Source organism: Diadema antillarum, unplaced genomic scaffold (genome assembly GCF_040938485.1).
Source record: "Diadema antillarum isolate AM-2024a unplaced genomic scaffold, OU_Dant_1.0 seq00000385_RagTag, whole genome shotgun sequence".
Lineage (NCBI taxonomy): Eukaryota > Metazoa > Echinodermata > Echinoidea > Diadematoida > Diadematidae > Diadema > Diadema antillarum.
Genome location: NW_027271383.1, coordinates 329,507 through 355,491, shown reverse-complemented (window position 1 = coordinate 355,491; position 25,985 = coordinate 329,507). Strand labels below are relative to the sequence as shown.

Here is a 25,985-nt window from a genome sequence, read left to right as displayed (position 1 = left end):
TGTTGTGAATGTGGAACTAAAGATTTTAACTGCTTTTGGGAGGTGCCTAAAGTTGTAGTCCCTGCACTCTGTGTTGAGATCTACAATTTCCCACAAAGACTTTTCAGTGTCTGCAGAACACGTTCTCTATCTGCATTCTCGAACCAATCATATTTGTGATAGGAACAGATCTATTTGATAAATCAAGCAACTTATTAGGCAACATGTTATGATCAGTTCTGTTCTGTTTGATGTACTATTTGATGTACTGTTTGATGTACTGTTTGATGTACTATTAGGCAACATGTTATGATCAGTTCTGTTCTGTTTGATGTACTATTCGGAGTTATGTAAATGTTATTTGTTGTGATTGTCACCTTGTATGTATGTGTTTACAGGGCCCCCTGGAAAACAGTACTTGATTACTGACGGGGCCACCCTGTATAAATAAAACGAAATAATAATAATAATAATAATAACAGCAATTGAAAATATAGATGTACTGAACAGTTTTAGTATAATGGACCATATTCTCTTTCTCTCTATCAATTTTGCTGTGGCAGACCTGCTCAGAGCAGTATGTTGAAGCTTACATCATGGCACAACATCTCGGCATAGCCTCTCAGCAGGTGTCGCAACTCACAGGATGTGTATATGTCACAAAAGGACCTAGACCATCGTAAGCATAAATGCCAACTTTCATAACCTCTTGCTCTATTGCTTCCTAGCATGTTTACTGTGCATATTACTTTTTTGTCTTTGAACATTCACTTAAGTTATGAGCGGGACTGGGGGATCAAAATTCCACCTGTCTGCTATTCATCACACTTGTCAACAGTTCCTCTGCAAGACTTTCTTATGCTATATTATTTAACACAATCGTTGCTGTAGTAATGACTGAACCGTGGTGACAGATGTTTTGCAGGGATCTTCATGATATAATGCTGTCTGTCACATGCTGCGATCAAAGGTCATTTAATGTCATATGTTATCTGTAAGTAACCTGCTAGATTCTCTGAGATAAGTACTCCAGTTGATTTTTCTTCTATTCATCTATTTCATGTTAAGACGTATATTTTGAATTGTCTCTTATGGCTGACACACAAAAAAATCTAGCAATTGCCCTGTTTTATTGGATTATACATTCAATATCTCCCAAAGTTTGGATGCAATATCAGTGCTGTGTTGGTAATTAACAGAACATATTTTGTACTCCTTGGAGGGCACATCTACCCAGGTTCACAGTCACCACCATAGATACATTTACAAATGATATTTTACATCCTTTCAGGTGTATTCTGGTGTAAATTGTATACTCTGTGATAGAGAAAACTTATGGAGATAAATTTAAATGCTTAAAAGATGAAACAACTAAATGAAAATGAATTCTGATTTACAACCTGAACATTGGGCCGAATGCATAAACGCTAGCAATTGCTTGTGCTAGCCTTTTACTCGAATCCGTATGCATAAAAACAAGCAATTGCTTGCAAGCAGAAGCTTTTACTAGCAAGCACAAGCTATTGCTTGCTGCCCGCAAGCAATTGCTTAGAGACCAAGCATTTGCTTAAAAACGTATGCATAAAACATACCATTTGCTAGTTCTTGCTAGCAATTGCTTACGATTTTCCAAGCTCTGTAAAATGAGCTTCAGCTTTTGCTTGAACCGGAACGTTCCTTTTTAAGTATCATTTTCATATTTATGAAAGAAAGACCACACTTGTGAAGGAGTGGTATAAATCTACAAGAAATTACTCATAAGTAGTGTAAGAAACTTTTTCATTTCAACAACGAGAATGTCCGGTGGTTATCACGCAAAATGTGATGAAAAACAGGTAGGATGTCTGACTTCGGTGGAGAGCGAGGAGACCTCTCTCCACGTGCGATCTGGCAGATCCGGGCTGCTGTAAGCTGCAGTGATGGGAATCAGCCAGTAATACGTGTGTGTGTATAGATGTGTGTGTATGTGTCTGTGTGTGCATTTCATAGCTCTTCTGCTATGTCAGGAAATGTTTCCACACACACATGCCCTTTCAAATACATGCTGCCACACTCGCCTTTGTTCTTGTCTTCGCACAGGCGTGACATCCCTTTTGTTGAAAACGCAAGCAATTGCTTGTGCGGGACAAGCAAAAGGTATTGGCATAAGCAAAAGATTATGCATATGGATTTGAGCAATTGCTTGAGCTAGACCTTTTGCTATACGAGCTTCTGCTTTTGCTTGAAGCAATTGCTTACAAGCAATTGCTTGTTTTATGCATTCGGCCCAATGTTTTTGTTCACTCACTGGATATTGTTCATCAAGAGCAGTGGGTTCTTAGAGGCAAAATATACAATGTTGTGACTCTGGTTATCATGAAGTTGAAGCCTTGACTTGTATGTGGCACTGGCCAGGACCAAAGTAAACTTTGCAGTTCGTGCTCGGGAACTGTATGGGTTTGTACATATTGATCTTCGCATAGGAACAAAGTTGACAAGTATTTTGTGAATGCAAGCCTAACTGAAATGTGAACCTGTGGAGGTAAGGACATAAAATTGACTGGTACATTGTACTAAAGCCAGAAATAAATGGTGGCAATAAAGGTGTAAAAATGTCTGAAAGCTTTCAAGAAAGAGCTAGGATAAGAAATGAAGAACAACTAGATTTTCTTTTTACCAGAGCAAGTGGCTACCGAAATTCCTTTCTTCATCGTGAAAATGGCCAGTGATTACAACAAACATGAAAATTCCACAATCAGTGCACCTACTCATGAGAGTTTTATAGGGCACTTAAAACTCACTAGCACATACCAAAGTCATTCAGGTTTTGGGTATACAGTATACTGCCTTGCTGACTTAGCTTTTAAAAGGTTCAGAGGGTAGAAACTCTGGAGAGTTCACGTCTGAGAAAGTCTTTATGACGATCAGTAAGCACTGTATCACTTCCTGTTTCTTTGATATAAGGAGGAGTGATGAAGGCTTTAAAGGAGCAGGGGTCAACATTGGACTCAACCTCAAGTTCAACAAGACAGAGCAAGAAGTACCCGGGTTCACAAGGAGAAATGACAGTGGGAAATGGACATACTCCCGTGAGCTTCTGGACACTCTCAGGGACTACTGTGCAAGGTGAGTTACTTGCAGTATGTTTACGCATTGATCCTTCCAAAACAGATTTTGTGAATTTGTGCTGTGACTGTATGTATGTGCACAGTAATGTGACTTTCACCATTGCATTGTTAAAAAAAGACATAGGGCAATATGAACATACTCCTGACAGATTGACTTCAGAAATACAAAAATGTACAGAAAGTGTAGCAAGTTGTTAAACCATTGCTGTTTAATTTAGTTAAGTATTTCAATAACTACGATAAGAGACGTTTATAGAAAGTTTATGTTAAAGGGATAGTACAGTATTGGTGGAGATGAGAATTGGGCTTTTAACTTTTTGCGAGATACCAAGAAAACACTTATGATATAGTACAGAACATACCATTTTAGGAGGAAATCAAAGTTTATTTGATGAAAATCGGGTTTGAAATGACTGAAACATCCAAAAACAAAGTAAAACAAAGCGATCGTAATAAAGTGTGGGTCCCACACTTTATTAGAATCGCTCTTTTTAGATATCTCAGCCATTTCAAAACCAATTTACATCAAATAAACGTTGAATTCCTCATAGAATTGCATGCTCTTTCATATTTCAAAAGATGTTTCTCATTATCTCACCAAAAAAACCTGAAACCCGAAACCTGAAATCAGGTCTCAACCAAAACTATACGATCCCTTTAACTGTGAAAAGATCCTTGGTTTTGCATGAAATGTTGCAGGTTTGGCATTCTTTGATGACACATTTGCAGCGCTCACTTTGATTTGCAGCCAATAATTCTTGTGTATCTTAAATACAAGATATATATTTCATATAGTAGATATTAAATGAGAGATTCAGACAATTTTCAGCAGTAATTGAAAGTTTCAGTTTTGGGGCCTTATCTCATTAAAAACAAGACCATATGAATCCTTTACTATCATTTTTTATGCCTCCGCCAGGAAGTGGTGCCGGAGGCATTATGTTTTCGGGTTGTCCGTCCGTCCGTACGTCCGTCCGTCCGTCCATCCGTCCGTACGTCCGTCCGTACATCCGTCCGTACGTCCGTCCGTACGTCCGTCTGCTTTCGTTTACGCGATAACTTGAGTAATGTTTACTGGAATTTAACCAAACTTGGTCCAAGTATGAAGTATGATGGGGCAATGATTTGATTAGATTTTGGGTGAAATTGGCTGAGGTCAAAGGTCAAAGGTCAAGGTCAAATCATGAAATTGTATCCGTTTACGCGATAACTCAAGACTAGATGGAGCAAATTTCACCAAACTTTGTTGGAGGATGATGTATGATAAGACAATTACTTGATTAGTTTTTCAGTGAAATCGGACAGAGGTCAAAGGTCAAAGATCAAGGTCAAATCCTAAAATTTATTTGTTTACGTGATAACTCAAAACTGGATGAAGCAGCTTTCACCAAACTTGGTCCAAGGATGATGTATGATGGGACAATTAGTTGAGTAGATTTTAGTGACATTGGGAAGAGGTCAAAGGTCAAAAGGTCAAGGTCAAATGCTGCAAATGTTGCAATTTCTCCCATATCTATGCAATACCCAAAGGTATTTTCTTGAAACTTGGTGTGGACATGTACTACTGCGTAAAGATTCTCCAGAGAGAGTTTCATGTCATAAGGTCAAAGGTCAAAAGGTCAAAGGTTAGGTGAAAATGTTGCAATATCACTTTTCTCGCAAATGGTTCAATGTATCTTCGTGGAACTTGTACATACGCATGTACTGACTGGCAGGGATTATCTAGGGAATTTACGGGTCATGAGTCAATAGTCAGGGGTCAAAGGTCAGGGTCAACTCCTCAAAATTTTACTATTTCCCTCATATACTAGTATATGCAACGCTTGCATTATTAGTTTCAAAACATAATACATGCATTACCTAATGGAGATTCTCCAGGAAATTTCCAGCCAGAAGGTCAAAGGTCAGAGGTTAAGGGTCAAAGGCCAGGTTTCAATGCCCCCCCCCCAAAAAAAAAAAAAAAAAAAAAAAAAAAAAATCTATTTTGTACCGTCATTACACTCTTCATACCTTGGAAATTACTCAATGCATAAACTTATAAAAAGGTCTGTCAGAATTCAAGTAAAAATTCTCAATTCCCCAAATATGTGTACCTGAACTCTAAGAAAATTATAGCAAACCCAGTTCAAGACATTTCTGACAAACCTGTCATTTCAATATTTTGCCAGTTATGTGAAACTGTCATGGATCACACATTGTGAAGACATTGTACTATACGCCTATTGGGAGAATCATGCATTATGGCGGAGGCATCAGTCGCCATAGCGACATTTCTAGTTTAGAATTAAGTAACAGACAGTTTTATTCTATCTCCAACAAACAGGATCCCTTTCAGAATGCACTGCAAGTCAATTTTTGTGATGCAGCAGTGTCACTTTACTGTGATTGCTCATGAATACTAGCATTATGATAATATGCAAGTTTGTAGAAATTTGTGAGTTGGCCAGTTAAGTTGATAACACTTGGCTCTGTAAGTAGAGCTATCTTGATGTTATTTTTTTTTCATAAAGCTGCAATTTTTTATCTTTCTCAGGCAAATGTAAATGAAAAATTGTATCATTATAGTGAGTTTACAATCTTGTCATAATTGCAGCACAGAATCGCTTTGCCTCAATTCTGCACAAGGAATATGTATCAAGCTGTGTGAAGATTTTTATCAGCTTGGCGTGTATTTCACCCTTGAAGGATTGCCCCTCAAAATGGTCTTCACAGACAAGGTTCCCTTGATATTCATACATTTTTATGTCCCAGTGTATGTGACCTGTCTTACAAACCCTTCTCTTTCCCTCTTTGGGTTAGGAGTGGTGATGGGTTTTTTTTCTTACTGACATAGAAACTTGATCACAAATCATTCTCACAGGACTAAGCTCATACCAAAAGCAAATCATTTTAATAATAACTAGAAAAGCACTCTGAGAGCGCAGACCTCCGCCAAGCATGCAGCTCATCTCCACCCATACGTACTTATATAGCATTGTGTGCTGAAAGTCGCCTGATTTCCCAATATACGTAATGTAGAAGCCTTTGTTACGTCATAAACCCTCAGCTGCACGGCGTGCCTCGCCCTAGCAGAAACTAGAGCACGCACTTTAGTGCGCGCATGCACACCTCAAATACGTGCAACCTGAACTCCCAAGTTGATTGACCCTACCTGCCAAAATATCAAAAATCCTTCATAGATTCCCCCAAAATTATCGGATCACTGCCAAAAGTTAATCGTTTGTTACTTGTGTCATTCTCAGCCTTTCCTGCAAGTTTCATCCCAATCCATTTACTACTTTTTGAGTTATTTTGCACACGGACAAACAAACGAACGAACACACAAACCAACGGTACCAAAAACATAACCTCCTCCCTTGGCAGAGGTAACAAATAATAATATGAAATATTCATACAGCGCTTAATACAACATGTTTCAAAGCGCTTTGCAGTTGTCAAAACAAACAAACACACATATAAATCAGCTTCGAATACAAATAATCAAGTCTGAGTCTGGTGTACAAACATGGCACACAAAGAATGAATGAGTTTATGGCGAGTATATTCGGAACAATTTTAGGTTTGAGGACATAGGCTCAGAGCCTTTGAGATTTCCTAAAGTATTTCATGATAGATAGATGAATACTGATATAAACAAACTTACAACTTTATTGGAACTGATTGATTTTGATTTATTTCTGTGAATTTATTCTGTTCACTTCTCTATTTTAGTTGAACAAGGCTCCACTGCATTGGATAATTCTCTCATAACATGATGAAATCTTTCATCTAAGTAATTGTGTTACAAATATAAATGCTGATGATGAACAGCATGCTGTAATATGCTGTAAGTGTGTTCATGATCAAGTCTATCCTATCTGTCTGTTACAGATTTCCAGAGGTTATTATATATCTGAACAGGAAAGGTTTCAATGATACCTTTTATGAGGAGGAGATGTTTGATAACTCTGGTCACACCCTGAAGGATGTGAAAGCATGGATTGATCAACAGCCTTGCTCCAAGGCACCCAAGGCCAAAATTGGAGCCAAGAGTCTGGACTTAAATGTCGTCAAGTCTATTGAGGAGGAACTTGTCAAGGTTTGTGTGCATGTACCCATTGAGGACTACTGACAGATGTATACCAAGTATGTAATGTGCTTAAAGCAAACAATTCATTTGTCCTAAGTGTACTACCCTTCCCTCCCATGGTACTTGTCAAGATTTATGTAACAGCCTATCATCTTATCCCCCTTTGAATTTATATACGCAGTAGTTCAAAGTATGAATTTTTTGCACAGTAAAATTTTTTGCAAACTCCCCTAAGAGTAGCCAGTGCTATCCCAATGTTCATATCACTTGCCTACAGCCATACCACGCTTAATATACCGGTTCTCGTCCAATCACTTGAGCAGCTACTCTCCATGCAATAAAAGCTGACGGTGACACAAAAACCCAAAGGGTTTTGAAAAAAAAAGGGAGATGTCTATCAGTGCAATCCGTGATCAAGCCCAGGCATTCAATAATTCTGTAAACTGCTTCTTAACTAGCATGAAGTACAAAATCTGGTGCATTACCTGAATAATACATATTTGTACCTGTGTTGTCACAATTTTAGAATATATGTGACCCGCTACAACAAAAGGGTCCTAAAGTCGCGCACGGTTGAAGCCGTGAAAATCGAGTTTGAAGTCAGAGCATCAAAATTGGTCAAAACTTACGATTTTCTGATTTTGACATAATATTTTAGTCTGACATATCTTCTATCATCTGTCAAAATTTTGAAGCAAAATGGTGAAAGGAAACACCAAAATATAGCATTTTTCTGGGCCATGTTTTTGGGCGTTTCAACGAAGCAGAAACGGGTTCCAAAATTTGGATTGAGCGCCACAGATAGGCTCCGCCCCTAACAACGACCAGAGTGATCTCATTGGTCAGTTTGCTGCTTGCCGCTAACCGAAGCGTGAAGCTCACACACTGCCCAGTCGACTGGTGCGTGCAGGCGGGGTGCGCTATGCCCAGCTGCTTCTCCTGGCATCCTGGTCACTGATTGGTCGGTGAGGAGACCGCCGACGCTGTGCTTGAATGAGCATTTCGGGAGTTGCTAGGGCTTGCCTTCTATTGTCCGGAGGTGAAAACTGACTTGCGTGTCCCTTGATCGCGATTGCGTCACAAGGAAAGCTTTTAGGGTGCTTTTCTCGAAACAGTGATTTCCCAGACGTCTCGACATGCTCTCTTTTTAACATCGATATCTCCGCAGCCGATTATTTTTATAAGATGTGTTATATATCAATTTAAAGCAGAAAGATTAGGAAATTATGCCATGCAATTTTCAAATAATTGACCTAATTAATTTAGGATCATTTTGTTGTAGCGGGTCACATATACAGTTGAACCTCTCGTATCCGGACAAGTCGGGACCGGGGCTCATCCGGATAAGGGATTTGGCCTGATACGGGAGACTCAATGCTTTATACATGTACATATACATACACATGTACTGATGTAGCCCATTGTAGTACCACATGTAGTAATGTGTGTACTGCAACCTTTTCATTGTTACACTCAGTAACAGACCCCAAAATAGAGGTTCATGTTTGCAAGAATGAAATCATTTTCTTTTATAAATTCTTGGGATGATTTACCTAAATAATTATTAAGAAATGTATCAAGTATATGTAATTCATTGTGTTTGTGTAGGAGATCTCAAGGAGTTGGGAATCCCCCTTTCCTCCCGTAATTATTAAAAAAGAAATCACGGCGAGATTGCGTCCGTATAATAGAGAGATCCGGATAAAGGGAGGCCGGATAAGAGAGGTTCAACTGTACATAGTTATAGACAAATTTTTGATGACTTGACTAAACAGAGATTCCACAAAACCTTATTGCCCAGTGATAATTCTAAGTTGTTTCATGTACTAAAATTTGCTACTGAGCCTTTTCTTGACTCAAACAATCATTCCTCTGAAGGGTCATTTTGAAGTTGTTTGCCACCTTTACCTTTGGTTGTCTAATGTGAAACCAATGTTGGACTTTGCCCAAAATATCTTTCTTTGATACACAATAACAAGATTGTCATTGGACATTTGTCTAAGCATTTTTTTTTAAATTATTATTATCGCTGCTGCATCCTGTAAAGTAATAATCTGTTTTATTAAATAGGTCAAGTGTAATATGTGTTGTGATTAGTTAGGTTCCATCACATGATCATGTAAACATTTTGGTATAGTGCATGGCCATGCCCCATACTGAAACACTCGCTGTGCACCTACGCTTTAGTTATCTCTACAGCGGGGGGGGGGGGCCTGGAATGTAGAGCAAGGCCTCCTTTACAATGTAGTTCTTTCAGCTCATGCATAGAGCACAAATAGCAGAAATCATGCAGTTTATACACAAGTCTGCTCAGCACAATATGCGGCTGAACATAAACAAGATTATGGTTATACTCTGCCGGCACAAAATCACTTGTAGATCTAGTGGGACCTAGACCTACAGAAAATGTATGTAGATCAAGGGGTCTATTTACTGTAGCAATAAGTGCATGTTCTATTAATGCACCAGTACTGGACTGTATCTAGAACTCCAAATACAAAATTATCCCTCGTGCAGTTCTATTTCACTCCGGCCTGCAGCCTCGATGAAACAGAATGGCACTCAGGATAATTTAGTATTTGTCACTCTATAATCCAGTATAGTGCATGATAGAACATGCACTAATTGTATAACAGAGTACTGATACAATACAAAGAATAAAAGAATCCTAGTGGAGCCATTGGATAAAAAAAACAAAAAAACAACAGGAAAAGCTTTACAGTTCTGTACATTTTCTTCGTGATTGGTTTTGATATTCTGTTCATGAAAATGTCACAAGTATTATAGTCAGGTACAATAGTTTCAACTTTAGCGGTGAAAAAGAAAATGTACAAACACAATACAACAAACAACCAAGTTCAAACCTTCTCATCAAACTTGATCTTCAGATAACAACTGAGGGAAGAATTTTACTTGCTCCATATTTGCAGAAGCGAACAACTGTTTCTGCTGTGAGAAACTGAAATAAAGATATTCCGTAGATTTCATTTTTTTGTGTGTGTGCTTTCAGTGTTCTTCTTCAAGGTCTCAACTCAAAACAGTAAAGACCATGCGTTTTTGCATTTTGTTAACCAATACAATTTCCCTTACACATTTGATAATCTTCCAATTGACAACTCGGCAATATCAATCACTGCTGACGTAGAAAGAGTAAGAGAAAAAGAAAAGTGTAGGGCAGGCAAATCAATTTTGAAACTTTTACACAGATTTGTTGTGACTGGGGCCCCTGAAAAGACAATCAGAAGATTGATTGAATCGCTTATGGTCATTAGTTGCAATTGACCAGTGTGCCCCCCATCACTTGGCCGTTAGTTCTGAATGGCATCGTTTATGTGTTTTTCAAATGAACACAGCCTCGGTTGTACCCCATGTTATTCTGCTACCCTAAAGCTGGAGTCTCATACTCACCAGCAAACAGAGTATGAAGTCGTGTGATGATGCAGTGTGCAAAGTGACATTAGTAATGGATGAAGGAAATATATTGCTAGTAGTAGTAGGTAGTTTATATGTTACATTTCCATCCCAGAAGATGAGCAATCTCAAATAAAAAGAGGAACTGAGAGCAAACTTTAGAAGCAATTATCTTTGTATTTTGTTGCCAAGTTTCCAAGTTTGCAACATATTTCTGGATGTACAGTGCTTCTTGTAGTGGAGTACACTTCCAATTCATGCGTATACCATGGACCAAATAAATGTTGTGTTTATAGAAACTTTGAAAATTCTGACTTGTAGCTCCTTTTGATTTGATGTATGGCATATTTGCTTTGCTGTTTGTTAATTCATTCTTTTTGTCTAACTTGTATTATTTTTCAATTAAACAGGTGACCCAGTCAACAAGTAAAAGGAAGGTGAACTTTGCAGTACGGCCACATCTTCTTTACAGGGTGAGAAAAAGACTGTATCATAATCCTGTAGAGAACTTTTAATCTAGTCTGTTGCTTACACAACAGAAGAGTTTAATGTTATAATTTGTATTTCAGTGTAGGTATTTATTGTTATGACATTCATTTTTTATATGTGAGAAAAATGTTGTACCATTTAAGTTGATAAGAGGTGTAGAGGGAGGACATAGGGTACTAAGACAAAGCAATTGTTCCCCTGTAGTGAATTGCTAATCATCATGTTTTTATATGTAGTTAAATACGTTCTGTATATCAAGCAAAATAAGTCCATGGGCACAGTTACAACTATTGGCTTAAAAAATCAATCAATCAAACAAACAAACATAAAACAGACAAACAAACAAACATATACACTGTATATTTAGGTCATAATACCAGTGAATCACCTGCGTTACTTTAACCTCTTCTCAGCCCCTTGATGGACAAGGAAACCTCATCCCAGATCCAGATGCTACCTATCAGCTGTTTGACAGAGTTGTCAATGCTAGAGAGGGCTTCACTGTTCCACTAGGTCTCAGAGGAGTAGTGACTGGTATCCAAACAGGTCAGTGCTCAACTTTCCTATTCTCTCTTCTGCATTGTGTTTCACATACTTCTGCCATAGAGTGTAAATAAGATTACATAGACATTGTAGGTAAATCTTGACAACTGTGTTACTAGGATAGGATGTGCATTAATATTGTGTATCATGCACTCATGCATCAGTTGCATACTACATTTCTCAATACATTGTCCTTGTCATGTAGACATATGTAATGGTTAAGCTTTGATGTTGTGTTAGCCAGCTGTAAATTCGTCAAATACTGTGCTCACTGCAGTCTGTCAACATTGAGCTCAATCAGTCAGGCATGACTAGAGCATAGTGATCATAATTATCTAATGTTTCTAGCATTACTACTTACATTTCATGCTCCATGTGCAATTGCATGCTAGTATGGTGATTGTAATGATTGTGTAAACTAAAAAGGGACACAAATTGTGCCAGCTATTCTTTAAAAGATACATTGCGTGAAAACATGATGGCTTTATTATAGTTTTCTCTCAAAGTTAGGGATACTGGAGTTATCTCCTTCATTACTCATTGCCTTCATATATGCATGCACTTGTGTGTACACAATTGTATGTGATGCATGCAGGCAATATTATGTTTTGATGATGCCAGTTTCAATGTAATTATATGTCATTTTATGACATGATAAGACATGACTTTCCAGTGAAATTAAGTGTGGATGAAAGTGTCAGTGTGCAGTAAGATAGAACATATTTTGATAAATCTTTTCAGTCTGATGTCATTTTTTAAATATTCTCATCTTGCTGGTTTGCTATGTATATGAAATCCCTGTGTATGCATTTATTGCATAGTTGTTTCTTGCTATATCTTATGATCGAAACATAACAGGCTTTACTGAGAAAGGGAAGAAACAAAAACTGCATTCCTTTCAGTGCAATAATCTGGAATGTGTGCAGGCAAAGTGTCACATTGAGGATTTTCAGCATGCCCATCATCCAAATTTGGTTGTTACAAAGCTAGGAAATGCATTCTGATTTTTTTTTTCCCCTTAAGGGTGATAATGGACACAGAAATCAAGTGGCTCGTGGCTAAGACAAGGAGCTGAAGGCTAAATTATTGGGGGGGCGAGGGGGGGGAGCTTAACCCTAACTAGGCCGGGCTTTTTTGGGTGTTCTAGGGCCGGGGAGGGGTTGATTCGGCAATCGATCTCGGCAATCGATCACGCAATCGCCATGAAATTTGGCACGTGCATTACCTGTGGCATATTCTACCAAGCTATACAAAAAGAAATGAGAATTTTTGTCATAATAATTAATTATGCTAATATATGCATAAAATCATACATTTTGCTCTAAATCAGAAATTAAAGCTCCTAGAATCCTAATTTTTGGTGAAAACATTCTTTGTAGCATTTCTGACAATGTACTTGAAAAAAAAATTTGGTATCAAAATAAATTTCTTATGTATTTTATTGTTTTATGTATTTTGTTTTTTTCGACCTTTTGTTTTATCATTTTTTTTCCGCAAAATTTATGACAGAACCTATTTCAAGCATAATTATGTTAAAATTAATTAGTTTCAGCCTATGAAAGTGAAAATAATCAAATCTTTATGAATAAGAAGAGAAAACTCCATTTGCCTTGACTTCATACACAAAATCACGTTTTTGAGCCATTTTCGGTCTGACAGGCATGTATAAAACGTCATGCAGCGTCGTAATGGTATGCGCGATTTTCGCGAAAATGGTGTCAAAAGATGCGCGAGACTTGAAAGTAAAAAGTCAGCGAACAGCGCGGTCAAAAAATTTCGCGCGGCAGAGTAGTCATGAATAATGTCGAGGGGGGGTTGATTCACCCCCCCCCCCCCCCCCCCCCCCGGCCTTCTTTTTAGGGTTAATAGAGTGATTCAAGAAATATTGTGGCACTTTGTCAGATTTTCGGGCAGTGCAATGGTATTGCAGGACAGTGATTAGATTAAAGATGAATCCAGGGAATGTCAAATGTTACAAATTCTGATCACCGACTAAATATTAGAGTGACAGGGCAGTATATCTTGGGTTTCCTTGAAAATAGTCAGCCAGTACTATTGACTAATAAATGAATTATTACTGAAAATCTAGTAATCATTCAATGATGGAAACCTTTACACTGCGAGAGGCAACTATAGTCATGGAAGGATGGGATGTTGAGTGTAATGACCTGTTCTTTTTGCAGATTGTATGACTGAAAAACAAACTGGACTTCAAGTGTTATATGTGACTGGCATCACGAAACAAACAAAAAGTCACGCCCCTTGATTTTACGTGAGGACTCAAAAAAGAGTAGTAGGTCAACCATGTCAATCTTGAGTTTTTCATATTTTCTGAAAGAGCTATCCTTCTTCTACATTATTCTTTAATTTAGGATCATAACATGAATGGGAAGGTGTGTTTTAAATAGTTTTTCTACGACCCCTTTTTGGGGAGAATAGAATGATCAGGTATGCCATAGAGTCCCCTTTTCATTTCTTGAAATCCTTTACACACTCTTCACTTTCAAGTCTGATAACTTTTGAAAGGATAACTCTACTGCTTTGAAACTTGGCATTAATCATGGACAAAATATGTTAATAAAGATGCTTAATTTGCAGCATAATCTGATCATTCCTTCATTGTTGTTGCTTCGATGGTTTACATCCTGTGTTTTGTCCCTTTCATTGCACAGCTAGCACGGCTTTGTAAGGATTAAGCGCTTGAATAGACCCTGTACTTCAGAGCCTCTTTTCTCATTTCACACTTGGGGAGTCCATTTGATTTGAACTATACATCACTTTAAAGCTTTTAAGAATCTACCTGTAACTAAAAATCCATGTCTGGCGACTCTTTGTTGGTTTTGTGATGCAGGGTCACATATGATGCTGCAGAGCTGTCACTTTATTTGCCCAAATTGGGCAGTTGTGTTTTATTGTATAATACATTGTAGCTATCAAGAAATAATTATATTGGATGGCAATGAATGAGAAACCAGGGAATATTGCATGAATCGAAGATGAGTGCAGTATTGGTCCAAACAAGTGCATTATTCCCTGGTATTCCATGAAATAAAGCCATCCAATATAAAACGTTATTACCTCTAATTATTATCTAGAAAAAGCATAAACTGTACAAAAGTACAATACTTCAACTAGTCTCTGAAGTTGACTGTGCACTGAAAAAGGATCAACTTGCTAGTTGCTACATCATGCAACTGCATATAAAGCAACTAACAAGTAAACTGTATAAGAGTTCTTACACTTAAATGTAGTACAGTGGCAAGTGTTTGCGCACTCAGCAAGCACTCACGGAACAGATGAGATCAAAGTTCAGTGTATTATTACACAGCCACTAACAACGGCAGCCTATGGGAATCAGTACATTAGCCTATGTGTTTTGTTCAGTATGCTCTTGTATTGCATAGTGAAAATCGAACAGACAAGAATACTTATTACTAATGTGCTGCTAAAACGTCTGATACAGATTATATTTGTTATTCCATTGAATTTGGTTTATTATATAAAATAAAACAAGTTTGACTAGAACTGTGATACAGCAAAATGTGATATGTAAAGTGTGCTGAAACCTGAATCATGAAGATATTGTAGAAGGGTAATAGACTTGTAGATTATCAGTCATATGAGGTTCATGTGTTAAATTCTAATATTAACATTCTTAATTTTGTTGATAAGCTAATAAGCATGTAATCATTTCAAGACTTTTTTTAAATGAAAGCCTTGCTATACATTTAACTGAAAAATGTTTTTTAATTAGTGGAAGAAATGTCTTGAAAGATATTACAGATGCCAAAGATGTGCCATTTACAGTGCCACATGTACAGTCCCACCAAAGAGAGGGGGGGAGAAGGAAAGTTTTCAAGCTATGTTTTATCATATTTGTATTGATATTTTTCTTTTGATATAGGAGCCACCGTTTTGGACACCAGCTATGTTGTTGTGTTTGATGAGGAGTTCCAAGGTGGGCTGGTATTGGGATGCACAGGGAAACGAGGATACAGAATGCCTCCAACAGCACTTATCAACATGTCCTTTGGCCTCAGGAAGGTTAAAGGTCAACAGAAGTTTGAGAAGACAATGGCTGTTGTGAAACCACAGGTAAACTGAGCCTATATTTTGCATCAAGAGGCCAAATTTAAACTCTTGCTCATTTTCATTATAAGGCAGAAATCCTTTCATGCCATAGTAAGAAATATTCATGGCAATGTAAGATGTACGTTATATGACTTCCTGATACTTATTACATATTTCATATCTTTGAAATTCTCAATTGCATCTAGTCCCATCTTTTCTGATATCCGGCATCATATTCTACATGGTAAAGCCATTTTAATTTTGTTGACTCGTATATCTGTGCCCATTTTTTGTTGTTGATATAAAAATGTCAGACAAATACTTTCTGTTATGGAAGTGTGAGATGCAATAATCATAAAGATTGCATACTTTTCCACTGTTTTGTGGCCTTGATAAATTTGTTGGCTATGCATATACAAATTTTGAGTCCAAATGTAGCCCAAGTTTCAAAGCATGCCTCAGTAGCAAACTTATGCACCAATCTCTAGCCAAATGGGTAAATCTCCACCAATGCAAAGCGTTTTCAGGAAGGCAATTAGCCTGGCAGTATTGGCAAATATCTGACAAGACTTTGCAAAGTTGTTCTGTGTTATTTGCAAATGGTAATCAAATACTTGGATGACTAGTCTAGTAGTTGCTGCTACTCTTTCTTTTCAAGTATGAGAAGGGCATGAAATCTTGACTGTGTATGCATAGGCTGTATTGTTGAGTAGATATACCAAATATAGCATCTTTGCATCATCTTCACATTCATGGCTTATTTTTGTCTTCTGATCAAAAGGCTGATGTTCGCTATTTCCTATCTTTGTGCTTTTTGTATTTTGTCTATTCATCTTTCATCTTGCACAGGCTGCTGGTCATCTTTCATAATTACCATATTATCCTATTGCAGTTTCATTATTTTGTAAAAAACCAAGGTGGATTTTGACTGAACTTGCAAGCAATAGTTTTCAGAGACAGGGGATGCAAAATTGGTAAAATTTTAAGTGTGACCCCCTCATTTGGGCCCGTGGGCATAGCTTGGACCTGCCAAAACTATAAAATTCAAACTTTGTTTTCCACATTTGGAAGTAGCATAGTCAAGTTTATCGAGTGTAGTCATTGTTTCTCTCAGTGGCAATGGTGGCCTTACCTTGGTCTCTAAAAGAGAGTACCAATATGGGAAACAATCCATATATTAAATTAAAGGGGAAATAAACCCAAAACATGAATTCTGCTCATTAGATTGGGTGTTGATAACTTCCCACATTTGCCCAAGGCACAATCTTAGAAGATTTTTCCAAAAAGAGAAAAATCAGTGAATTTGAGAGCTCCGAATGGGCATGTTTCTGTCTCTGCACGCAGCCATTGTTTTGAAGGTGTCGCCGCTCGTCGCGGGGGGTGTGACGTTTTTGTGGAGTAGACAGTATCAGTCTCTCATTGGTCAAGCTTCACCGTAAATACAGTTCATATATACTCAATTTGTTGAATTATTTTTGCCGTATATTTGATAATAATTCCAATCAAATATATATATGCTATTAATGTCACTGATTTGTAAATTCAAGATTTGTGAAGAATGAGCGCATCAATTTTTGAGCTTCAAATTGATTACGAACAGTTTCGCACAAGGAGAATTGCACGTAGTCTCGAATTATAAACTCTAGTTCGCTTGGCGTTTATACTTGTATAGTACTGTACACGTACATACGCAGTATAGGTATTGTGTTGTAATACACACAGTACAGTATATTGCATTTTTGGATCGCCGAATGCTTGGCAGTAGACCATCATGTCGGTTGTCTGCTCCCGCTCTCTATTTACTTTACGTGTGTATTGCATTGCATTCAGTCGCGCACATCTTGGAACTTCGTTTTGCAGTACTCCGCAAAAACGTCACACCTTCGCAGGGGTGCGTGAATTCGGCTGTCAAAATGGCGACCTCCAGTGTGAGTAGTGTGATGCACCAGCAGATGACATGTTACACTTTTGATACTGAATATCGCCACTTCTGAGGGCCTGAAATAACTGGTTTTTGTACTGAAATGCGTTTTACCCCACCCTCAACATAATCAGTGGGCTAAAAGTCTTGATTTTCATTCTTCTTTAAATATCCTATCTTCTCTCTCTCTTTTATGTGAGTAATAAATAGTCTGCACCCCACCTAACTATTTGGAAAGGCAACTGTGTTGCCACTATAACTTAATAGTTGATCTGTTCTGTTTGCTGCATGGGTTATAAATCACAGGTGAAACAGACCTCTGGACACACAAAGTCACAGGACTACTATCAGACCCGCATGGCACGCCTAGGGTCTCCTGGAGCTGCTGATGGGCGGTCTATGCTGTCCAATGCTTCCATTGGGAAGATCAGGTCAGAGTCAGTCCAGAGCCAGGTATGTTCAGTATATTTTTACGTTTTCAAAAGTGTGTACACTGTATTCAATGTTGTATGATGTTCATGAAGTTGAAAGTCACACTAACATTATGTCTATCACCTAAATGGTAAATGGAGTTGTTGAGTTAGATTTTTAAAGGTTCAGCCATCTTGAAAATAAGGGTGAAATTTCTCCAAAAGGAAAGGTCACTTTTATGAATGATTGATAATATTACCAATGCCAAACCATTGAAAGTGAAAGTAAAATTACACAAATATTACTATTACACATATTATAAGAGACTGCAGTGCTGAGGAAGATGTTTGTATTTTGCTTTAAAAAATGCATGCCAGTAAGATATCTGTAGCATGGCTGAGATGACTGAAGGAAAACCATTTGTAGATTTATCAGAATAGATCAACTCAATGTACAAGTTTTGGCTGTCTTTACGTTTTAATGATATGCTGATTTTCATATGATGTGTAAATAGACTGTCCCAAATATGATGAAGAAATTGATCTGCATGCAGAACTCTTCTGCAGACACATTGTGTCCTCTTTATCTGCAATAGGGTCATAGAGTATTATGCTTTTAAGAAAATTCAAAGCTAGCAATATTATGCAAACACCTACCCAGTCATATGACTAAATTGAGTCTTTCAAACTACCAGTGATATCCTGTGCTATAATTATATGTACATGACCCACAGTATCAAGACAATGTTCTAAAACTCTCTTTTTTTAACTCTGAGCTTGTGCAAGTTTTGACCAGTTTGTTCTGGCTTTGACTGCATACATTCACTTCAAACATTTATTCTATGGTTGCATTGATCCATGATCTACCATTTCATTTTCTTCCAAAGATATCAAATGACACAAGAGAGAAATTATATTGTATACATGTATTTTGTATGGCACTATGTTTGTTGGTAATAATGTGGCATTTTACACGTTTCTAAAGATTGACACCAGAAACAAAGTGCCCGAAGGAGCTGGAGGATCTCCACTCTCCTATGCAGCAGCCACAAATACATCTCGTCACAAGGTACTAGATGCACAGGTGAAACAAGCAGTCACTTCCCAGCCTCCTGTGGTTGGAATGAAGGGTCTTGGGAAGATACCAGGTAGTAAAAAGGAGAAGAAGGGTGAGCAGAACCAACAGCACAGCAGGCAGAAGGACTTTCCTGTCCAAGAGAAAAAGGTCACAATACTGAAACGTAATCAGAGAATTGGTGAAGCTCAGACTAAACACATGTCACAGACCAATGTGCTAGAGCCACAGGGATCTAGAAAAGTAGATGATGCTTCTCCAAACAAACAGACAGTCAGCAGAGATATGGGGAAGAGGAATGATATTGTAGACTTCTCTAATCCTATCCAGGATGAAGAAACTCTTCCATCACAGAAGAAATCAGAGAGAAAGGATGATAGCCAAATAAAACATGTGGATTCTCCTTCAGCGCAATTGCCACGTCTCTCAAAGGAAAGCTGTAGTGAGGCAGATATGCAGAATGATAGAGCTGTTGACAATCTGGATGAGCTCTCTGCTATCTGGAACAAGCTGATGTTGGCACAGGAAATTCCTTCTATGGTTGTTGAACAGGATGACAAAGGGACAACAGTGATGACTATTACGCAAGCCACAACAGAGGCTAAGGAGGAAACAGTCAAGAGAGAGAAGCTTGATGACACAGAAGAGTATGTTACCAGTTGTAGTTCTGGAGATGACCAAGACAGCGCTGATGTTGATGATCATGATGAAATAGAGAGAATGACTCCCAACACCTACAGAAAGGTGAGTCAGCACAGGATGTGACTATTGCTGTTCGATCATTCAGATCAGTAGGGTGCTAGCAATATATGTAAGTATGTATAATGCATGTAGTCTGTAATGTCACCCATCACCTTGTTTTAAAGTAGAAATTCATAGGAATTTGATAGCAGTAGAACTTGGAATATGGGAATTCCAATGTATGATGAAGGTATCAAGTCATATATTAAGAGAGGAAAATGTATTGCTACTTCACAGTCGCTATTAAAAATTCAGCCCTAGGAGTGTTCGGAAGACCCTGCTGAATCGTCCGCCAGAAGGTTCTTTTCTGATGACGTCATGCACTGGATATGTAGTCTCCGAGTGTCTACGTGTTCCATATAGGTATCATAGGGAGAAGACCGGGAAATTGTTTGAAGTATGTTTTCACAGCCTGATCAATTCAATATTTCAGTCTCTGAGTACATTTCTTCCACATCTACATGTAGATCATAGCATTCGCTTCCAGTCGAACCTCTCAAATCATAACATTTATGACTGCTAATGTTGCATAAAGGGGATTTATTTCACCATTGAGTGTTGCGTTTGGTGCTCATTTCGGCTCCGTTCCTTCAAGAAGTAGGTCCGGCAGTCGCACGCCACCGCTCTCATCCGCTCTCAGCAGCATGCAGTGCGCTTACTGGTGTGTGTGTGTATGCATGTGTGTGTGTGTGTGCATGCGTGTGTAGAGTTGAGAGCGTTTGTTCACTTCGTGTATATCTGCAGGATTTGTGATTGTGTGTGTGTATGTGTGTGTGTGTGTGTGTGTGTGACGATTGCGTAAGCGTGAACTCGCTACATTGATATGCAGCAAATGAATGAAGCTTCCCACCGTACCATCATGCTGGGATTCCAAGTAGTTCTGCTGCTGAACTGTCGATCAGCTCTTATCGCAGCTTATATTTCTTATACTGGACTGATCACTACTGTCGACTCATGCATTTGAAAGTTGAAAATTTCACTTTAGTAGAAAAACGAAGTCACATGTCTTTAAAAAAAATGCGAGAGGTCTTTAATACTCGTACGCCAAGGCAAGTTCATTAAAAAGGAGCTGTCACATTCGCATGCTGTATCAATCCGGTACATTTTGTGGAGCATTTTCCGGTTAGGGGGATTGCGACCCACTCCCAGCTACACAATGTTCCAGCACTATCGTGTGATCAGAACCTCCCTTGTGTGATCTGCACATCAATGCTAAAATATTGAATTCTTTTTTTACTGAAATCAAACCTAATCTGATCAACGAGTCTATCGTGTGTTTTTTTCTTCCTCGTAAAGCATCAAGACAAAGTAACGTAACTGAGGAATGAGACTAACCCACCACACGATTCAGTCAAGTCACCAAGCACATGCCAAACAGAAACACGTGGTGCCTTACGTTTGCCGACTCACACCTCCTTGATACGCCGCAGCATGTGTTATGCACATCATGCTTAGCGAGCGCTGTCAGCTGGTTTTCGCCCGAACAGTGCAGAGCCACATCACCGCGCGGATTAATATTGCCTACATGAGATCGTGAGCTGCCTGATCTGCAGCAAATATCACAGTTGAATATGTCTAAAATCTCCCCTTATTTGACATTTTGTTGCTTTTCGGAAGTCTGCTCATCATTACACACATCATTACATGATCAGTTACCAATCTTTTTCCTTCCATCTCCATGATTTTGCGTTAGAGGGTTTATATGACTCGTATAAACTACGACGTACTAAACATCAAAGACGTAAGAAAATGACTGTGCAGTAGTCATCTAAATCTCTTGATTTTGAGAAATATGAGTAAAAGTAGAATAAAAGGTGGGAAAAAAAAGATTCCTCCATGGTTGCTTATGTTTTACAAGTTAAAATTGACCCCCATTCAAGCTAGCAATAAGAAAACATAAAGCTAGAGAGACATGTAGTACTTCCATTGACATGCACACAAATTCACAGAGCAGAGTTCGCAAATCCAGTGCGTGACGTCAGGCGAAATGTGCGGCTTTCTTGACGAATTGGGGGTTTCAGGTTCTACCAGAACACTGCATTTCTGTGACCATTTTGTATCTTCTAGAATAGCTCAAGTGAGGGAACGTCACCTCATTACATTCTATGACTTCTGAGCTTCCCATTGATGTCTAATTGAAAAAATTGAGCCTTCGCTTTGAATTTCTACTTTAATAGACACCTCACATCAAAGAGAATGTCAAATCGTGTATCCACAATGAAAGTATGAATATTGAGGTTTGTTTAGCGTAACTATAACCATTCCTGTGAAGCACATTGTTATGGTGTGTTGAATTGACGTGTTTTGTTTGAATGCCTGATCTTCCAGTGGCTTGACAGTATCTGAAGATGCAAAGCTGATTTAGTCAGAATTGTGTTTATGTCCTGGCGGACTTTCATGCTGTTCTGTTGTTTGTGTTTGGAAATGAAGTGTAACAAATAACATATTGTAGTAATGCTATAGCTTCTGACCATTCGTGCATTGAGAATTAAAGGACAAAGAACGCGAGATTTAAATTAAGAAAATCATATATAAAAAGGTGTCAAAGCAGAGGAAAATGTCACCTGAAACAGATTTTTAATGTGACTTATTAAAAGATATTCGCACCACTGAGAAATCGTGAGTTAAAACTGATTGAATCACTTCACTGATTTTTGCTCCGGAACAGCTGTCTTTTTTGAGCCCTAAATTATTACATGTACGTCATGCAAGGCTCAAAACCCTTTACGAGTGCAGCGGTACATTGAGGCCGTCATTCATAAAGCACGTATTCCAGGGCAAGCGGATGTGATATCTGGCCTGTCTTTCTTCACATTGGCTTTCTCGACTGAGCTATTAAAACATCCAATTTTTACCTTATATTGTATGATAAGACTTTGAGTTTGATATTGAGAGTGAATTGAATGATGACAGTGACATTGACACTGATAGTGACAACGGCAAAGTCGAGGTGGTAGAAGAAGCGAGGGTGAGGCAATAAAGCCCACTGTCTGTCTGTAGTGTGTCCATGTTAATGTGTTTTGCTATGGTGCCCCAAATGGAACCATGTCTGGTTCTGTTACAATATCACTTCCCCTCTAATAATCCTAGCAAGATTCATTTCATTTCATTTCTGTATTTATCCAAATTATGTATAAAAACATGGCTTGAAAAATTGGTTTTGTCGCACATTCATAAACACATATCATGCATATTGACAGGACTAAAAAATGTGTGACTTGGTCGCCACTGAGCAGCCCCCTCTTGGTGAGGGACTTCACCTCCTGCGCAGATCATGCGGAATTCACGCTTTGAACCACGGCGCTGCGTAGCAACAGCACATTAGTGCAGGACTGATTCGTTCCTTGCGTGACGTCATAATTTTAGTCCCCAAAATTTCGCCGTCAGATCGGGTTCTGGCGGTCAGAAAAGGGTCTCAGAACAACATCCCTCCATCGTTGTAGAGACGTTTTCATGTTCTGAAACTTAATTATTCATATTCCTAGGGACTTAAGCTCTCCAGAAATGTATAATTCACTTTAATTTTGAATATCAAGCTATTTCTCGCGTGATGACTACTTTCTGGGACGAACACTGTACTAGGGCTTTCTATAGCTTAGCTTAGCTGGAAGAGCACTGGGCTAGTGTCCAGAGGTCTCGGGTTCGAATCTCGATGGAATCCCATTTTCTTTGCTCATTTTTCCACTAATAAATAACATACACCTGTATCACTGGAATTGATTATTCTGGTGAATTTGCTAACACCCAAATCAAAACAGTTTATTTTGTTGTCATCACATGTATAGAATCAAGTACATCGTACCTTTTCAGTCCTTTTTGTAAGTATGACAATTTCTGGCCAGTTGAAGTTACAAATTTTTTGTGGGGAGTGTACAATGCTTACACTGCACAATCCCAGAAGGATCCAGAATTTCACAGGCGCCTATAGATAAATCTCTATTCAACATCTGGTATCAAAGATTTAACCCTTATTTTAAAGAAATTTATACAATATATATGGGGAAAAAGAACTCACAGTTTCTGTTTCCTGTTCCTCCTATCATTGATCGTTTCAAAGCATCCAACAATTCAGTATGTTCCAAAGGTGCACCATTACAAGATACTTAAACATGTAACATACGTTATTGATTATTCAGTTATGCATATATTTTATTTCACACTCTCTTTTGTGTAAGCAATGCAAAATTTACCTCATAGATCTTTATTGCTTCTTGATTTCTCGCAGACTCAGACAGAGCAGTTGTGTCGTATCCTGAACATCACTAAATCTGACAATGTAAACAGTGTGCCAGAAATAACAGCAGGAGAGAACAATGCTGCTTCCCGTCCTGTGTATACAAAGCAAGTCTCAGTGGCAGAGTTATTTGGTAAGAATTAAGGCTTTATGAAATGCTACCAAGTAGAACTTTTGCTAATGGCAATGACTGATGTTTGCTGCTGTGAGAGTATAGGGAGATATCTGAAAAGCTGTGATCTATGAGTTCATAATGAAATGAAATTTGTCTGCATATTTTAGGGTGAAAGTTGTTGTGAAGCTTTATATCAAGATAAGAAAATAAAATATCACAAGAGAAGTGCTGGACAGAAGTGCTCTCCCGATTCTCCAGTTACCCAGAGCAAGGAGGTTTTATACATGGAGTTCCAACTGGCTGTAATTATTCAAACAGTTGTCAGATTTCTATAGATGGTCAAAAGAATTCCGCAGGTGCACTTGTGCCTTTGATAATCGATGTTCGACGCCGCCGTCTTGCTGAGCAATCTGAAGATTTATTTTGAACGTTATCATAATGTTGGCCATATTTTGCGTATTTAGTCATTGAATTAAATGGAATTTCACTTAATGATAAAGCATATAAAACAAAAGTCAATTCCGTCCCGAAATTTGCACAAAAGTGTAAATCAGAGCTGTTTCATGTGAAAATGTTTAAAACTGTACCATCCTGGAAAGCTGGTTTTATCACTTTTCGGCTTAATTTCCCCAATTAAAAGTAATGTGGAATAATCTTCAAATATAATTCTTCATTGATAGATATATCAGATTAGTGCCCACATATGCCCAGTCGAGTAATTTTCAGCTTTATTTCAGCATTTTTTCCTCAATTTCTGTTCGCGCATCCTCGTGTCTGTACCACCTACCTTTTATTAAGAAGGGGGTAGCGAAAAGTAATTACCATCACAAAGACATATCTTCCTTTGAAAGTAGCTGGTGATTATGCAATGAGACACTAGTCAATTGTCTTCCTATCTGTGAGGCAGCTCCAGTTTAGCACATACTTAAAATATTTCTTAGTGGCGGCATCAAACATGAGATGAAAGGGAATAAAACTGTTGTTACTCCATGTATATAACCTCCTTGCCCAGAGCAAGCAAGATTATGGACAGCAGTTAAAGGGGATGGCTAGTAACTGATCAGTGGGAATCAGTGGGAATGCTGGGGATGATTGTTCCAATCCTTGTGGGATTCATGTAAGAGTACATTATGTATCTATTGTTGCATGAAAATTATTTGCTTGAGAATGGTCTTGTATTCAAGTAATGTGCAGTTTAATGTTTCCAGGTTACCATGCCTGTGCAGTGACGGGACGATTAGACTGCTTGTTACTTGAATATGAGACCGTTCTCAAGCAAGTAATTTTCACACAACAATAGATATATAATGTATTCTTAAATGAATCCCACAAGGATTGGAACAATCATCCCCCAGCATTCCCACTGATCCCCACTGATCAGTTACTAGCCAACAAGACAGTATAACTGCCTTACTGTTGTGTAGTCCTTTTCTGTTAGGGCTGCCCATGTGAGGAAATTATGTATAGCCTGTGTATTGAAAATTATTGTGATTTGGTTTTATGTTTGTGACTTAAAAATATTCATATCTATTCCAAACATCCATAACTGCTCATGATTATATGTAATCAACCCACAAAATATGGACAGGTATAAACCCTTGTCTCTATAGCACAGGCTCCTGGTTCAACATACCAGTTATTGAGACATGTCTGATAGTGAAGATGTTTGATACAAGATTTCATGTGTAGCAAACCACTTCTGCTAATGAATATGCAACAAAATTCTGACCATGTGGAAGCAATAAACATGTTAACTATTGGACATACAGTTAGATGAATTCAAAGTATCCTGATGCAGTACTGAACAGTATCTGTGCAGT

At 38.2% G+C, this 25,985-nt stretch overlaps 1 protein-coding gene across 1 annotated transcript in view; it reads left to right on the top strand.

The window, feature by feature from the left end:
• The window catches only part of LOC139731794 (5'-3' exoribonuclease 1-like), an 86,498-nt gene that overhangs the window by 45,114 nt on the left and 15,399 nt on the right, over positions 1–25,985 (top strand). Inside the window, exons 24-33 of the mRNA XM_071642666.1 lie at positions 543–658; positions 2,923–3,084; positions 6,957–7,164; positions 10,977–11,039; positions 11,469–11,601; positions 15,503–15,693; positions 17,897–18,043; positions 18,986–19,348; positions 19,406–19,819; positions 24,042–24,183. Of these exons, the coding sequence (XP_071498767.1) occupies positions 543–658; positions 2,923–3,084; positions 6,957–7,164; positions 10,977–11,039; positions 11,469–11,601; positions 15,503–15,693; positions 17,897–18,043; positions 18,986–19,348; positions 19,406–19,819; positions 24,042–24,183 (1,939 nt within the window). The remainder of the gene's footprint in view (positions 1–542; positions 659–2,922; positions 3,085–6,956; positions 7,165–10,976; positions 11,040–11,468; positions 11,602–15,502; positions 15,694–17,896; positions 18,044–18,985; positions 19,349–19,405; positions 19,820–24,041; positions 24,184–25,985) is intronic.